The sequence below is a fragment of the Lissotriton vulgaris genome, chromosome 1_1 (genome assembly GCF_964263255.1).
Source record: "Lissotriton vulgaris chromosome 1_1, aLisVul1.2, whole genome shotgun sequence".
NCBI lineage: Eukaryota > Metazoa > Chordata > Amphibia > Caudata > Salamandridae > Lissotriton > Lissotriton vulgaris.
The window spans coordinates 462973740-462992670 of NC_141685.1; the positions used below are offsets into that span (position 1 = coordinate 462973740).

At 39.3% G+C, this 18931-nt stretch overlaps 1 protein-coding gene across 3 annotated transcripts in view; it reads left to right on the plus strand.

Moving 5' to 3' along the window:
* Positions 1-18100, plus strand: part of PDE4B (phosphodiesterase 4B) — an 804711-nt gene extending 786611 nt beyond the window's left edge. For all 3 annotated transcript variants that reach the window (XM_086953749.1, XM_086953754.1, XM_086953760.1), the window contains 8 exons: positions 3062-3240; positions 4706-4804; positions 5013-5177; positions 7824-7923; positions 9509-9663; positions 9763-9885; positions 14167-14349; positions 16036-18100. In XM_086953749.1, coding sequence (XP_086809875.1) covers positions 3062-3240; positions 4706-4804; positions 5013-5177; positions 7824-7923; positions 9509-9663; positions 9763-9885; positions 14167-14349; positions 16036-16398 — 1367 coding nt within the window. In that variant the 3' untranslated portion in view covers positions 16399-18100. The remainder of the gene's footprint in view (positions 1-3061; positions 3241-4705; positions 4805-5012; positions 5178-7823; positions 7924-9508; positions 9664-9762; positions 9886-14166; positions 14350-16035) is intronic.
* The last annotated feature ends 831 nt before the right edge of the window (positions 18101-18931 follow it).

The following is an 18931-nucleotide window of genomic DNA, read 5'->3' on the forward strand; positions in this document are numbered from 1 at the left end:
TTGTCCTATATCTGTATACATATGTAGCTACATCTACCTACACGTATCTATAGCTATAGCTATGTTTTCTCCACACATACTGCGCATTAATTAATTTTGAGCATACTTCATAGGTGTGACAGTGTTTAAATGAAAAACAGCCATATTACCCCATGGAAAATGAAGAGCATGTAATTGGTCACACGAAGGTAGTTCCCTGCACATATATTTAATAGAAATCATATGCCTAGCATGGAAAAATGGGTATTCTATTCTCAAAGTGTGAGATAACACTGAAGTAACATGGCGCATAGGAGCCCATCATATTGAAATGCTCTTTCAGATATTTTCCATGAACTTTCACCTTTTCATGTTTCTGTTGTAAAGAAAAATACGTATGAAAGATGGCCCGGGCAGTAGTGCTCAGCCAGCACAGATGTGCTCCTGGGCTCCGGTTGGTGTGCCAGTGTGCAGTCGTATATCCCCACCACTGCCCAGCCTCCCAGGCTCCACGCTGACACGAGAGTGAGGTGAATTTGACTAAGTCCTACTCCCTGTGTACCGTTCAAGGTCAATTCTTTTTTTGCATTTATGAGGTGAAAGCGCACCTTTGTAAAGTTATAAATTAGCAAAAGATAAGTGACAATACTAACAAACTGTCACTGCCACAAAGATCTAATGAATTCCCATAAAAACACCAATCATATGGCTGTTACGTAATGCAGGCCTACAGTCTCCCACACAGAGGTTCATTTTCTTGTTTGAGCTAACTAGAAATGTTTCTCTCTGTGATCTTTCATTTTTCATGACCAAGAAATGAGGCTAACCATAATAAGACTGGATCCAACACATTTGAAATAGATTAGATGTATCCGCAGTCTTATGATTGTGAATATATTTTTCATTAGATGTCATGCCCCTCTGCGGGGTGTCATATCCATTTGGCATGAGATATTATAAATTTCATTCTAAACTGTTTATATGTTTGTGCACACACACTTATGCAGGCATCCATGCCCACATGCACAAACGCTCACACCCATATTCGAGGACCAGCATTAGTGTGCAGTCTAAATTCAGTTTAACAATGAAAAAGGAACATTATTTTTTATCGCCCTTTCTGGGGAATTTTGCCTTAAGACGTTGGCTACCTAGAAATGTGCTAGTTCTGTTTCTAGGACAGTAAGATGCCTGGGTGCCTGAAGGCACTTTGATGACACATCATGTCTTCCCCCATGAGCGCTGATGCAAGCCTTGGGAAACCCTAGAGACAGCAAAGATACCAGCTGACAAAACCAGGTCAGCTAGAATGAGAGCGCAAAACCTGCCTTACGTGGAGACCCATATTCTGAACGCTATCGCTCTCTTCCAACATTGCTTCAATGACAAGAAGCGTGTGGAAGGGAGGCTCCAGCGCTAGGCTATTAATCCAGTTATTGAAAACTCATCCTCTGTTCGTCCTCCTCCGCTAGCAAATTCACACAGACTTTGTGCCACAAGCCTGTCTATCACACCAAGTACTATTTCTATGGCTCCTTGTGCAGCCAAGCCTTATCTATGCTTTACAAACCAAGAAATCAATAGAAATTGATCGATGGGATTGTGCCGGAAAGCCGGAGATGCTTCTTTCTTCAGGAAGTACCCTGTTTGCTCATTCCGTACCATTAAGTAGATTTTAATCGAGGATCCCTATTGACTGGCTAAGTGATATTTGCAATATGCGCAGAAAATACTGATTGTCATCCACATGATCCTTGCACGTTTCGGTACTTCACAGATTCCAGCCTTGAGTGGTAGCTCACCTCAATTTTAGTGGGTCACAGAGCTGCAGTTAAGATGAAGAATCTTGCTACACACGTTAGGCTAGTGGTCCATTATAACAAACCCTCCCTATACAAAAAAATATCTGCTGCTCAAGGCAACTAGCCTAAACTCCCAACAAAACTCTCAGGAGGTGTTCCTCTGGCTTCATTGTAAACATTACCTATAAATGCCAAATGATTCTTATAAGAGAAACTTCTGAATCAAATCCAACAAAGGAAGAAAAATATAGAACATTTGTTGCGAAAGGGAAAAGCACAGTCTGCGTCTTTGAAGAGTTTCAGTTTTTCGAACATCTAGCAGTAAAACTACTTCATGTGACTGCCTGAAAATCCCAATGATACAGGAAGGGGAACACCTCTGAAAATTCTGCATTCTACATTAGATGATACTTTGCTCTGTGTGTGATGGTTTATCTGCAGAGATCCTCCTAAAATGTTTTTTCCTGTTCCAATGTAGGATTTAAGAGGCGTTACAATGTAGCCTTCCTCTGGCCAGAGTCACCTGAGACTTGTGCAGTAATAGATTTGCGTGTTTTTAGCACGGATGCGTAAAGCCCTTAGTCAACTTGGGGTGTGCAAGCCCAAGGTTTCAGATAACTCTTTCAACTCAGTGCATGGTGGTTGGCTGCCGCAGTGTGGTCCTGTAGAAGGACTGCCCGTGCTGTAAGTGCATTTCTCTTACAGTTGTGGTTCTGGTGCTGGTGTGGCCTGATTTACTTGTGATTTTTAGAGCTTTTGGTCTGTCAGATTTTGTGTTCTGTTATAGCAATGGCCCATTTACAGTTTTCACTCTGTTCACTTGAGGCACTAATGATGCAGTTGTTGGCAAAAATGCTATGACTGTGTTGTGGCTGTGGGCCTGTTACATCTGTGCTTCTGTTACAGCTGTGGCCCTATCCTTCTTTGGTGATCACTGCTGTTTCGTGTTGTAGTTGTGATCATGTTACAGCTATGGGCCTGTTCCAGTGCTGCCCTGTTTCATTCATGTATTTGATAATATTCTCCAGCGTGTGATGCAACAGCTGGAATTTTTACATATATTGACATTGTAGTAGCTCATACTGAAATTGCAAAAAACACAAGTCTCTAATAGTTTACAAAAATAATTTTGGTGCCATGTTTGCTGGACTCATTTTACTGTAGTGAAAGAAAGCTTACGATTAGCATTTGTCCTACATCATAACTGGATATTAAAGACTTGACTAGCAGAAAGTGCACCCTCAAGGAACTGTTCTAAATATATTATCCCCCTTTTCCAGATAAGCAGAACGATGTGGAGATTCCGTCCCCCACCCAGAAAGACCGGGAGAAAAAGAAAAAACAGCAACTCATGACACAGATCAGTGGAGTGAAAAAATTAAAGCACAGCTCAAGTTTAAACAACACGAGCATTTCACGGTTCGGCGTTAAAACGGAAATGGAAGACCTGCTTTCAAAGGTGTGTATTGCTATGTTTTCTTTTGCATTTGGTTTGAATGTGAGCTATAACCTTCCTGTGTGGGTCTGTTTGGATCTGTTCTGTGGTAGAGAAGCCAAGAGTCTCCGTGGTGGGTAGACCCAATCAGCTGCTCTTTCGTCTAACCCATCCACTTTGCATAAAAGGTGGTATGCTGCTGTGTTTAGATTTCAAGCTCCTTTTGTGCTTTTCTTGTTGCTTCTTATTTTTCATCTTGGCATTTTTTTAAACCGTTCAAAAGAGTAGAGTGTAAATGTTTTGCAGTGGGACTGCTGTCTGCGGTCACCAGAAGACAGATGTGTTGAAAGCAAAAAGCAAGTAACACCCACAGCTGTTTCAAGGATCAGGACCTGCCCAGCCCCCAAGAAGTGGCACTGTTTGAATGCATAAGCCTGTATGGGCAGTGCACTCACTGTTTTCGCAGGCTGCGCAGACCCTTGTTGCATTACACCCTTGATGAAATCCTGGTAGTGTGCAAGGTTGCTTACTGCTGCCCAACTCAATGATGCCTACTTTATCAAGATTTCAAGAATGAGATGCTGGCACAGCCTACCACCCTTCGACCTGTGCTTTGAAGCACAGTGTTTTTGCAGCATCATTATTTTGCTGGGTTAAGCTATTGGCATTGTATGGAAGAGCAGTTTAAAAAAATGTTTTTACAGAGAAAATGGGCAAAAATTCTACGAAAACTTAATTTTCAGGTTGCAGACTATTTGATTTTTTTTGTATTTACTAACAGCACTTTTAGTTAAGCATAAAGAAGTCTGTAAATCTATATAACAGATACAGAGGTCACTGGCCTTTGTTTGCTACTTAGGCCCAGTCATACTCTGGCCCAGTGCTCCAGGATGCCACATTGGTTCTAAAAAGTGCCGTGTACGTCAAATATCAACAGCCATGACACATGACTTATCCTGAGGATAGGAGGCCTTGATGCCGGATAGACCGGTGGGAGGATCATGCATGTTTGCCACCTGAAAGCCCGCTACTAGAGCCAAGTGAGGAAAAAAGACTTTCGATAGTGAACATTTGATGGCTTTAGTAGAGAGTTGACAAACAGGTGGGTGAGCGTATAAAAAAGTCTGCCTAAAAATGCTTTTACTTCAGTTAGTAGTACTGGGGCGGACAGAAAGTGATGAACGTAGGCAAGCAGCCTTGCTGGTATCACACCCTCTTATGTCTTTGCTTGCCTTCTGAGCTGACAGAAAAATAGAATTTTGAAATGAAGATTACGTTTGTTGTTGTAGACAACTATAGAATTTCAGATGATTACCTTTTCTGTACTATAAAAAGTTAAATGTGTTATTCTCTAATTCAGTTTGCACTTCCTCGCATTCCAAAAGTGTTATTACCATTAGAAGCAACTTCTCGACTAATTGTATGACAATAATTATACTTCAGCACCGTGGAGCCATAATTAATGCATGCTCTATATATATCTTTGCAGGAATTGGAAGATCTTAACAAATGGGGTCTGAACATTTTTAAGGTGGCGGGATATTCGTGCAACAGGCCTCTGACTTGCATAATGTACGCCATTTTCCAGGTCAGTATTTTTCACCACACATGTTGTTAATTCCTGTGTTTCAAAATCACTGTGGCTGTTCTTTGATTGTTTTGTATGTGACCAGAGCTTCTCGAAGTAGCCGCATACAATTCAAATCAGAACTCTTAACGCAGTGCCAGCAGTCTTATGCATTCCTTTTTATTGCTCTTCCCATCTCATTGCTCCATCTTTACTCTTCTCTCACCAGGAAAGAGATTTATTGAAGACGTTCAAGATCTCAGCAGACACACTAGTAACATACAGCATGACTCTGGAAGACCACTACCATTCGGACGTTGCGTACCATAACAGCTTACATGCTGCTGATGTTGCTCAGTCCACGCATGTTCTGCTGTCTACTCCAGCATTGGACGTAAGTAAGACCTTGGTGTTGATGCTCATGACTAGTCAAGGGAAGCTCGTACTGATTCCCAACCCGTGTGGCTCCTATGTTGTGTTTATTGATGCAATGACCACGTGCAAAAGAAATATTCGCAGTTGCAAAGCCTTTGAACAAATATTTGTGCACCTTCCATGCACTCTTAGCGAGAACATTGTAGTTCTCTAGAGTATTTCGCTGGATACATGCTATAAGTAAATCATTAAGTGAAATGATTTTGGTGTATTTGATTGATTTAATATCCTAGTCGCTCAGCTGTCGTAGCACGCGTATATTTATGAGACACACACGACCCTGGTGGACAAGGTGCTCATTGTGGTGAATTTGCGGCCATTTCAAACATTTATATAGCATTCTTAGCCCTCATTGAATTACTGCTTTACACATATGTGCAAACTCCGCACACCACTCAAGAAATTAAGGCAGGTATTTCGTAACCGGTATTCTGGTGGATTCGGCCATACTTTCATATACCAAGAATAATATTATTCATAAATGAAAAATGTACTGATAGTCAATTTCATGTTAGCAGGGATATCTGTTTAAAGCCACATTTTGTAAATACAGCTCAAAAACACCGGAAAAGGGTTCTTTCCATCTGCCCCTTTTCTTCCATTCATTGATATATGTATAGACACAGAGAGACCCGACCTGGGCGTGGACTTTCTGCCCCACACACCGGAATGGGCACCAGAAACACATAGACTGTCTCGGAAGGAAAGGGGTTTAAAGCATCATAATGCCCTGCCTAAAAAGGGTTTGTGGTGTTTCTTCTAAGTCAGACACCCTTCAACTTCGAACAATACGAGTAGGTCCTATAAACATCTCAAGAAGTCACCCAGGATGCTGGACTCTGTAACCCTGCAACATGGAATGCTAGATGGCCACACTCCTGGAGCTAAAAGAGAAAATGTGGCATAACCACTAGAGCGGCCGACTTTGGAACTGAGGAACTAGGTTCCAGTCTTGGTGACAGTCCAGATCAATAAACAGCCTGTTTTCTGGGCAAATCACTTATGCACCCCATGCCTTAAAATAAGCTAACTGTACCCACCTACTTTCTATACCCAGAAAAGATAGGCATTCAGCTTCATTATATACAAGTCTGAGAAAAACAAATAATTCACTTGCAGAAGGCACCGGTCTTCCTTTTTCCAAGTGAGTCTGTCTGTCACTATGTACAAGCAATTATTTTACAGACTGGTCTTTCATACAGCTGGATCACATTGTGTTCATCACATTCGCTTGCCAAGATTAGACCTTTCGTTATTGACCAGTTATTGATACGGTTTCCAAAATGCTGTGTGCAAGCATAACTGACCCAGTGGTCCTCTGTTGACTGTCGAACAACAAAGCACTGTGCAGGAATTGCTTAGTCGTGCTTGCATGCAATTGCACATTTCTGTCTGAATTTCTAATGCCATTTTTTAGAAGCTGCTCCTCATATCCGCGCCTTCTGCAGAAGAGCACCTTCCCGTTGGCCTCAATACGGAGATTTGTGCGCGCTTGGCTGCACAGTACTTTTCATGCCATTCTGAGCAAGGCTTGAAGAATTGAAAATGTCAGATTACATACTTGAAATGCTTTGATTTCGACCAGACTCGCCCTACACCAAATCCAAACCTATAAAGACATTTTCACTTCTTCACTTCGAGGAACCCAGGATCCATGACACACGAATATCCCCAAAACATGAATGTGTCACAGAGGACACCGTTATTTAGTTTTTTGGGAAACAAATGGCACTGTTTAGAAGTAGTGTCTTCCACTCTGGTTCCTATAGTGGACATATAGGTCATCAAACAATATCTCATCTCTCAGGCTTTCCCAGTGACCTCAAGGACAATACATAAAATTAGCTTGCATGCTCAAAGCGACAGATTAGGAGTACCGGAGGTAGGCCTACCAATGGCCCTCGGGGTGGAGTGAACAATGTTGCATGTGGGGTCATAAGGCTCACCGAGAAATAAGGAATTACCAGAGGAATTGCTAATTCCGGAACAGATTTCATTGGTTATTCCTCATTTCCAAACCATTCTAGTATTTCACCTAGAGCCTCTAACTGCTTCTAGCAAGTGGAATCTCTGGGTGAAAGACACTAGATCCGTGGAGTTACAGTGGACCTTGTAACTCTGATGCACCCAATAAGCCCCTTTACAGGCTCCATCAGAAATAAAGGTCACTTGTATCCTAAACAATAGAATTTGTGTGATTGCATGGTGCCTGGAAGGATGTACCATGTTACAACGCATACCATTACGACTACCTACTATTACAACGCGACCATTACAACGCATACCATTACAACGCATAGCGCTTTGAGGTGCTGGATAGTGGTAAGTATAATTTACTATTCTAACTCCAGTCCCCGTGGACACTAGGGAAGGTGTTGGATAGTAAATTATACTTATTCCCTATCCTAGAGCGCCCCCCAGCGCAATGCGTTGTAATGGTATGCGTTGTAAAAGTTGCGTTGTAACAGTAGGTAGTTGTAAAAGTTGCGTTGTAACAGGTGTATACCGCCTGGAAGCACCTTTTTTAAGGACTTTGTTTCATGCAAAATTATGATCTAACAAGTAAGCGAATAACACGTGCAATTTTTGTTCTCTTGTTTTCCAGGCTGTATTCACGGATCTCGAAATTCTGGCAGCAGTTTTTGCCGCAGCAATCCATGACGTTGATCACCCTGGAGTCTCCAATCAGTTCCTCATTAACACAAGTGAGTCTGAGTGCATTTTCAAGCCATGACTATAACCTGCGTCTGATTAGCGTATGTTTCATGCAGTTTGCTATTAGGAAATATGCTCCAGCAATATCAAATTATCCCGTGCTTATTGGAATGTTTCTAGGTGTGAGCATGTAGATTGTGACAATGTTTGTAAGTGTCTTCCAATAGCACTTCGTGATCATTTTCCACATGGAACTGACTGCATGCTAAAATTATATTCCCATACAGTCTTCCTGAAAGAAAATAATACATGGCTGCAAAGTTTGGTAGTGGTGTCTTGGTAGTTGCTTTGTAGGTTTCCTAGTGTGAAGGCCTCTGAACAGGGCTAAAATATTTTATATTTGAACGATCTGCCGTTGCCTCTAGTATAATTAATGTTGTTAATAGTTAAAGATGGAATTAGAGGTCATACTATCGATTGAGAAAATCTTTGCAAAGGCTTCCACATCAGCGGCACTTCCCATCCTCTACACACACTGTCTGATATGACTTCCTCTCAGAGAAGATGTTCTTAGATAGAAACACTTGATCAGTTGGACCACAGGTGATAGCTCCCCTCTGGAATAGGCGGTCAGAATTCTGCACATTTGGTATTTTGCTGTTGTCCTTTCACCTCCACCAGTCAATGTTGTTGGCCTCTGAATTTACCAAAAGTATGCATCCAGATGTTTAAAAATCTAACACACTCCTTTAATTGATCTGTTTCCTAGATTAAAAAATGTACACCTTTGATTCTTCAAGCAGGACCGAAACACAAGCAGAGCTTATTTATATTGCGATCGTCATGTACTCATTTATGAATATTTTTGGCAACTTTAAAATGTTACTTCCTCGTGGTATATGCTTCGTTTTTCGTTTTGTAAAGCTTTATTCGACATATAATCATAAAAGCATATAAAAAGAAATGACAATAGTTTCATATAAAAACCCAATTCTAACAATAGGATTGATATGTATGCCGGCTTTGATAAAAAAAAATTATCATTTAAAAAACCCTTGGGCTATTAAAAATATATGATAAATAAAAAAACTGTACATGGTTTTAAAATGGAAGTTCACAACAAGATTCACTTCATCATAAAGACCTAGGGACTCGAGAAAGCCCCTGAACAAGTGTCAAATAATGTTTGCAACAATGCATCAGTGGTTGCAGACAAACCTGTAGATGCTATAATAACATTGATTTTGTCCTTAGTACCCACGCCCATCCAAGATACTTTGCAACAGCTGTTACAATGGTAGATGATGTGCTTGTTCATATGATTCTTTCTCCTTCCGCGCTACTGCGTTTTCCGGGTCTCAGCCATACCCGACGGGGAAGTGCATAGGCTGGACAGGCAAAAATCATGTGTGCTACTGTTTCTTTATGGGTCAGGCAGAATGGGCACTTATTGTCAGTTGGATTAGACCACCTTGCCGTGAAAGATCTTGTGGGTTATGCAGTTGAATGAGGTGCCAGCCAGATGCATTTTTCAATTATGTAACAATAGAATAATCCAAGCGTGATGATAAAATATTGTACTTTTTAAAAATTCTTCATTTCCTCAACATCTCAATTCTTTTTTTTTTCTTTTAGATTCTGAGCTTGCCCTGATGTACAACGATGAATCTGTGCTGGAAAACCACCACCTCGCTGTGGGCTTTAAATTATTACAAGAAGAGCACTGCGATATTTTCCAGAACCTCACAAAAAAACAGCGCCAGACTCTCAGGAAAATGGTGATAGACCTGGTAGGAATTTCTTGCCCACTCACACTATCACGTTTTCTGTTCTGGAAAATACCACTAGTCTCTTATACATTTATTTTTCATTGTTCTCTTAAAACATAGGTGCTGGCAACAGATATGTCGAAGCACATGAGCCTGCTGGCAGACCTAAAGACCATGGTTGAAACAAAGAAGGTTACAAGTTCTGGTGTCCTCCTCCTGGATAACTACACAGACAGAATACAGGTACTAAGCAGAATACATTTAAAATTCGAGTTTAACAATTCACTTTTCTAGTTGATCGCTTACAAGCATACCGTGATTGCTTTGAGCGAAATGTCTATTTTGCCTTGATACCTGTCCACTGGACATGTGATCAGATATAAGCATTAGATACATGTTTCAGTTATCTTTGTAAACCAAGTATTTGTACTGTGCCTGCATGTGGTGGTGCAACAAACTCATTCCATTAAACAGGTGTGAGTTAACAATAAGATATAATTAATGAATACCTTGCATTCAGCTCAAGCCTTTCAAATTATTAGGTATTGGCAAAGGTACTGGTGTTCAGTATAGGATGCTGTACTCTATCTGTCCTAGTAGATGGATTAGTGCTATGAAACATCATATTGCTGGATTGTTTAGTGGAATTTCCGCCTTGCCAATTCATAAGAAGCTGAAACAGCCATAGTGCTTTATGCTACACAGCAAGAGCTCTATATTCATTCTGACAAACCTGCCTATACCAAAACATCCACGGCCCTCAGAACTCTTGCATACAAACCCCCTGGAATATTAGAAAATGTTCCGGGTGGCATAAACTGATTTAAGGTTTCAAGATGTGAACACTTTTATGTTAAGGCCACTGAGACATCTCTTGACACTCTGGTTCATACTGTGTTAGAAGTACCCTAGATTTTAAAACTTGATTAAAGTGTATCGTAAAGGAAGACACTTTAAAGTGAGAAAAATACAAATAATGTGTCAACTTTGAGGATCTTTCATCCCATCTCACCTCTTCCAATGTGCCATAGGTGAGTGGTCCCAGTCACACAATCAAAATGTTCTGCCATTCTTTCCATGAAAATAATTGGTCTGTGGCAGGTATTAGGACAAATGGCAAGGTATAAAAAAGAAACCAGACAAAATGTTCAGGGAAATACAGTGGGAGGGAATTAAAGCCAAATTGCAGAGCATAAACATCTACTTCGAGTGCAGTAGAAATGAGATGTGGGACCAGCGAGTAGCTAAAACTAAACACATATGAGTATGAGGGGTGAAAATCAAATATATGGTGGAAGAGATAATGGGAATCATGTGAAAGCCACCAAAATAGAGGAACATATCATTGCCATCTGAGATGACCTTAAGAACACAGTTGACCGGAAAGGGGTTAGTGCACTGCTTATCTTGGACCTCTCAGCTGCCTTTGGCACAGTTGACCATGACGCTCAAGTGAACAGAATAGCACACCAAATCTTTAACGCAGAGGTGCTTTATGAAGGTTTGATAGTTCCACAACCAGCCAGGTTGTGGAACTATCAAACCTTCATAAAGCACCTCTGCATTAAAGATTCTGTTGACTTTGGCCTTTTCTCTAAACTGTGTGTCATACTGTACACGACTGTGAATGAATCTTGTTATTGTGTGCATAGGCAAAACTGTAGTAATTGTTTTGTATGTTAGCTCGCTTAACATACTGTTGAGTGGTTAGGGGGTCTTCTCCGCTCGCCTGTTTGCACCTTACTTACTCAGTCCACTCGACTACTTTAGCGTCCACATCTGGTAGAGCGCCATGAGAAACTCTGAAACACTAAACAACCCTTTCTCTGCATGCACATGACGCTCAAGTGCAAAGACTCTACAAAGCCGGGATAGCGGGGACTCCTCTCGACTAGATTACATCCTTCCTTCAAAACAGAACAAATGTCATCTACACCCCCCCTTTCTCATCCAAACAATACTTCACAAAAGCAGCGGTCCCTCAAGCCTCTATCATCTCACGCATGCTTTTCAACATCTACATGAAGTCATTACCGACAATGAATTTCACCTCACATGCTATAACTATGCAGATGACACACAAATTGTCCTTAAACTGGTAAGCCGCTAAGGCATTGGAAATGCACACATTTTCAGTTGCCTCAGAGCTGTTGATCAGTGGATGACATGGAGCCATCCCAAATTGAATGCTTACAAAACTGAAATGCTAACATGTGGCGATTGGAAAATGTATGACCTGCTCATCGCTTGGCCTGATGATCTGGGAATGCTGCCAAAAGTATCGAAGGAAGCAAAAAAACACAGAATTACCATGGACTCCTAGCTATCAATGAATTCTCAAACTTCATTATTATAAAAACTCTGCAACATGTCTTCCCTGACCTGGGATTTTCACTCAAGTTCCAGGCTACTATCTCTCTTGTACTGTCTAAACCAAATTACGCCAATAGCCTCTTCCACAGATCATCTTTAACAACAATGAAAAGACTACAACGGATTCAGAACTCCGCTGCCAGTCTACTCCTACATGTAAAGCCACAACCCCACATCTCCTGTGCCTTCAATACCTTACATTGGTTACTTGTTGCCAGAAGATCCACATTCAGGCTACTTTGTATCACCCACTAAGTGATACATGGGGCTGGGCTGCTCTTCATCAGGAAAAGAAATCAACAAATGCTTTCAACAAAGGAACTTCCGCTCCAGATTGGCACCTCACCTCAAAAATCCCATCATACAAGAAAAAAACCATAGGTGGCCCATCCCTATTTGTTCATGCAACCAAATTATGGAACTCTTTACCCCTAAACATAAGATCTACTGATAACTATCTCCTCTTCGGAAGACTACTCAAGAGTTGTCTCTTCCACACCTACCCATCTTATTCAAACATAAATGTACAGCATATCCTTGTGTATAGAAGCATTTATTTTGGATTATACATATGTATCTAGATATGTGTATTCCTTTCTATAAATGTATATAATAATTATGTTTATAAATAGATCTTCATTAGGTCTGCCTAGCAAATGTACATATTACCTATAGTTATATTATTCGATGTTTAACTTTTATATACCCCACTCCATAAATAAGTACATTTTATCATAAATATTTATCTAAAATTGGTTCACTATTGAATTATTAAAAGGAAAAAAATATAAAAACAAATAAATTAGCTTAAAGTACAGCAACACTTGAAAGTCTGAGTTATTAAATACTACTAACATCTAGATATTACCTTCCTTATACATATATACCTTCCATTTACTTATGTATCTTTATATTTTAATCTACTCCTAATTCAGCATCTCCAATGCACTGACCTATATCTCACCCTATACCTCTCTCAATATATCCTCTTCCTCCAATATTTGACTCATCCCAAACCTCATTCTACTAATCTCTCCAATGCACTACCTATTTATTACCCTATACCTCTCTCAATATAACCTCTACTCTCTGACTCATCCCAATCCCGATTCAACTACTATGCTCCCCAAAATGTTCCCTTTTCTACCCCTCCTTGCATCATCTTAAGCCTCTTCTACTATTCAGATCTCCAAAACAAGCCTTTCTAATCCCTTCTCTCATGTATCCCTCCTAGACTCATCCGATACCTCTTCTTTCTCCCTAACCCACTACTAGAGACTCTTCCCCTCCATCTCTCCTTTACTCATCCCAAACCTCCTCCTACTGCTATGATCTCCAAATAAACACTGTCTAGACCCTTCCCTCTTTTATCCCCCCACTATCCTTTTCAATCCAACTAACAGACTCACATGTCCAACACTGAAATTAATTTTATATTTCCCTATACTAATTCACCACTAATATTTTTTTGGTTCTGGAGTAGCATGCTACTCACCGAAAAGTGCTCAGACGCCTCGTCAGGGGTGGTAAGCGCTATATAAATGCAATTACAATTGGCATCCCCAAGCAATGTATTCCATAAATTGTTTACAAACCAGGCATTATTATTCTAAATTAAATATTGTGTTGAAGGCTAAATAGACAATTCAATGTATACTGTTGAATATTACTGTATGCCTACTATTCAAAGAAGGTTTGAGGGTACCTTACTGTCCTTGTGTTTTCCCAAGATCTATACTGTTCAACTTTGATTAGGAACCTCCTCGTTAGTTGAATGTCAATTACACAAGAACACCATGAAAGATATTGTGCAATTTCTTCCTAGCAGGGCCTTGCACATTCAGTGGCTACTTGACGCATATTGCCTATAAATTCATATTTCAGCAACAGCTCAGATGAGGGGCTAAGCAAGTATTAACAACATTGCAATTGACATTTGTCCTCCAAAATCCCACTCCCCACCCATTACTGTGCAGTGTTACGGAAGTGGGCTTTATCTATTTGTCTTTCTGTACATACTTTAAAAAACGGATTAAAGCATTTTATTAAGAAGCAACCATTTAGGAATCTGTTCTTTATTAAACGTCCTGTTTATGCAGTTCGTCCTGCAGTTTAAATATTAATGTATGAATTCTACATTTTGAATTGCAGGTTCTTCGGAATATGGTTCACTGTGCAGACTTGAGTAATCCCACAAAGTCCTTGGAGCTCTATCGTCAGTGGACCGACAGAATCATGGAGGAGTTTTTTCAGCAGGGAGACAAAGAACGAGATAGAGGGATGGAAATAAGTCCAATGTGTGACAAACATACTGCATCAGTCGAAAAATCACAGGTAAAGGAATGTAGTATGAAGGATGTAGACCATGAACTGTGGGAAATGTTTAGATACTGGAGTTACATTCTGTTCAGTAAAATGGAGTTTAGAAGCCTAACAGTATATGGCACAAAATACTTTTTTATGGTTGTTATGCTTTGTATTACTCCACTGATATATTACTATGGTAGCTCCTGCTAACATTTCTAGTGTCTTATTTACATAAACCTTGTTGCTCAATTGTTGGAAAAGTAGGATTAGATTACTTTTACACATTTTAACTAAGTTGTTACTAAAGAAAATCATTAAGCAGGAGACTGCAAATGTTGCAACGTTTTTAAATAGAGGAGTAACACAAAGTTTTACAGTAGATCGACTTTTCAAATATGTAGATTTCTCTATCAATCAGCAAACATAAATCCACATAAAGATACATTTTAGAGCTGTAGGGGAATTGAGGAAGTCCATAGAAGCAGGTAGACAAGATGGGAATGGTTGTAGTACACATGTTAAGGTCGCCACAGTAATGTAACGCCTGGAAGTTGTTGATAAAATGACACGTGAAAATATGCATTCATTCTTGAGTCTTCTCTGTATTACAAATTGCTCAACCCAACCATTTCTTTTTTTAACTCTTGTCACTATATATTTATGCAAGACAAGACAGATGCTTCATTCTGGGTGATGTAATGTGATTTATCGTATCAGACCTCACCAGCAGTACACAGTAATAATTGCTTTTCAAAACATCTTATGTCAACATACACCAATAAAGAACATTAGTACATGATGTTCCCTGTTATGTCTTCTCATCAGGACATTTGGTCATTAATTATTTTCTGCTTTATGGAAACACTTTCCAAAATTCATTCCTGACAGGCAGCAAAAGGTGAAGGTCTAAAGATGTATAGGTGGGAAATTATAGATGCTCAATTGGAGCCCACCCCCCTACTGAAACAAACAGAGAGGTCTTTGTCTTGAATCAGTTCTACTCTTTATAAAAATATATAATACGCTTTTCCAAATACTAGAAGTAGTCTATGTGTATGTCATTCTTAATCTCCCAGTTTAAACAATATTTTGATTATTGATACCTGCCTTATGTAAAACATCACTCCTCTTGAAAAGAACTAGTTAATTATTGATATTGTGTGTGTGCTCGTGCCTGTATTGACATTAACGTAATCCCCCTGGGTCACAATTTCAGAGGGGTGGATGACTCCTCCTCCCTTGAGCACCAAAAGATCAACACAACAAAGAAATGGTTAGGCAGATCAATACATCTGAAATACCCTTACATTGAATTCTGTTGAGAAGGAATGCAGGTGGGTGTAACCAGCCAGCTCTCCCATTCATTAGTTGTGGAGGTGCAAATCAATCCAGAAAAATGTCAAACAACTGTAACAGATATCCGGTAGCTTGGCATATATTTTCTGTGGAAGTTATCTGAGAGTAACAATTTAAGGTCCCCCGTTGATATTTCCCTATATATATTTATTTAGTAAAAAAAAATTGTTAGTAAAAAAACTAATAATTTGCCAAAACAAATTGACATATGAAAACTTTGTATGGTCTACAGTTGTTGCAGCATTTTATGGGTGTTCTTATGTTAAAATACAAACTTTAATTTGTCTTTATCTATATGACAATTTGATGATTTAGTTGTAGGTCTACTAATGCTTTGAAATCTGTTTTACACTTTAGGTTGGATTCATCGATTACATTGTTCATCCACTTTGGGAGACATGGGGAGACTTGGTGCAGCCTGACGCCCAGGATATTCTGGATACCTTGGAAGACAACAGGAACTGGTACCAGAGTATGATACCTCAAAGCCCCTCGCCTCTTATGGATGAACGGGACAAAGACTGTCAAGGGCTGACGGAAAAGTTTCAGTTTGAATTGACACTTGAAGAAGAGGATTCAGAAGGTCCTCACAAGGAAGGAAACAATATCAGCTATTTTAGCAGCACGAAGACACTTTGTGTAATAGATACAGGCAACAGGGATTCACGGGAGGCTCAGATAGAAATAGTTACAGATGATACATCACCTGCAGACACATAATGTTGCCAAATGTGTTTATTTCAAACACTTTTAAACATGCAAGCTATCTCTTTAGACTAGCCTGCGATCTACATCTTGGGCCTCAGCCTTGCTTTGGCTAAGAGATCTTTCCAACGACTTGAGATTGGAGGCGGGTTTGAAAGGTCACGAGGTGAACGACTGCTCAGGAAATTAACGGATGACCTACTGCGCATTGTTTTTAAGTCTTCAGCAAAGACATTGCGCTCTGGAAACAGCTTGAATTGCTACTGAATAGCTCGAGAACGGATGACACAAAACTGAGAGATTTTATACTTTAAACTTTTGAAATTTAAATCAGTTAGAATTATAGAAAATACTGATCTGTAGCTATACGTGGAAAACGTGTCCACCTGTCTACCTGTCTGCGGACGTGTGTGCCTTTTTTGTAAACACTTTGCTGTCTTTTCAAAGTCTACTAACTATACAAAGTTTAGTAAGAAACTTATCAAAAAGTATTTGAAAATTGATGCATACTTTTTGTGACTTTGTTTTGGAAACAAAAATAGTCTTCCTTCTTTCATGGGCAATATCTGTCACTTTATTACAGTTGATCAGTTGCAGGTTTTACAAATGTAACAGAAGGGATATCACTATAATGCAATACCTTCAACTATACTGCTTATTTTAACTTACTTAGGTCTTTTTTATGTCGTTTGCTTGCTACAAAGACTTATACGTCTTACATGTTTGTTGATACAGTGTTTCTCAAAAGAGTTTCACCCTGTTCTTAAACAATAGAGTCAAAGGAGGTTGTTTTATAGTACATGCACTACAGGTGAAAATAAGCAAATTAAGGCAGTGTGTGATGTGATGTGTGTTTAGATTTTCCTACGAAATATCCTTAACTAAGTGAAAGTTGCACGTTGAGATGTTCCTACTCTCTCATATGTTCTACACATAGATTCATGGGTCTAGCTGCACCATCTTTCTCTTGCACTGCCTTGAGCTCTGACACATCCATTACTGTTTATAACAGTGTATTTATTACCTAATGTATATATTGTAATGTTTTGTAAGTTATTAATTTATATATGAATTAACATTACCTGTCATTGGTAGTGTTAATTGTGTAGAAAACTCTGGAAGAGAGTTGCCTTTTTCTTGTAACCTTTTTGTACGGAATAATATAGAAGAACCTGAACAGTAGCTAAAAAGAGACATAGAAACCCATGATGGGCATTCACCTGCATGTGTCTGAGAGGATGTCATTTTCAGTCGAGGTTGGCAAGGACTGCATTCTTTTAATAATTCTTGGATGTCTTCCTGCACATAGCGAGACTACTGACTTTGAAAATAAACTGAAGGTCACGGAGTATAAGTCTGATTTTTTAATTTATCTGAATATCTGTTGTCATTTTCTTTGAGAAAATGTGAGCGGATGTAAATTTTGTGCTAATGTGAAGCTTCTTCTTAAGAAAACATTGTCGGGCATCCTAAAGTTTTCAGTCTCAGTGTGTAAAATTTGTCAGTCCAACTTGTGACTAAATAGGTGATCAAAATAGCACAGTCGTGCATGGCTGATGGGTTTGTATGTCTGTTGAGCACTGCTTTGTTCCAGGTGAATATTTTATTGTTTTAAAAAGTTTCACACAATGTATGTTACAGTATTGTATATTGTGTTCTGATGCATTCTTATGAAATTTTTATATCAAGTCAATAAATGAAAGCATGACTAGATTCAGACTTGCGTGATGGCTATTCATTATTTTACAATGAAACATTCAGGTAAGGTATTGCAATAGAAAGAGTTACGACGTATTAAAGACAATAGTGCCGTTATTAGAAGAGATTGCTACTACACTGCAAATGGCTCTTCAAATGCTTCCCCGCACATCGAAACATTAGCGACATTACAAACATAAGCCCATTGGCATCAATAGGAGACTGAGTAGCCATCCCATTGCAGTTATTTGTGGACTGCATTTGATATAAAATACTTGCGAAGCTTTTGCAGGCAATCTGTGATAGCGCAGTATAAGGTTTGAAAATGTGACTAAATATAGTCATTCATATCAACGTTTTTTAAGGAATTGTGGCAGGAGTCTGGCTATGTTTTAGATCTGTAAAAAGCCTGTATCTCATGTATAGCTTCAGTAAATGCAATATAGCACTTTCAATAACATTCTACAACAAAACTTTTAACTAGACAGTTTTTGGCATAGTATAATTTGTTTTTTTAGTTCCTACTAGTACACTACTGTTACATTGCTACAGATGTTTTACTTTTGTTCTAGATTTGTATACTACAAGCAAATCCCACTGATTTTGTTTTAGAATATGAGGGGAGTTGTTTACAGTTTGGCAAGCGTTCAACATCGCCGTACGTAGAGTGTATAACCACATCTGCTAAACTCTAACATAAGAGTTTTTTTTTGCCCTATACTAATCTACAGGTATGCTAGCGAGAAGAGTCAGAGACGTTGCACATAAAAAGCAGCTTCTTTTTCTAATTTGACAACCAAGCATAAGGGCAAATTTTTATGAGAATTGCACCAGGGCAAAATCAAGCAAC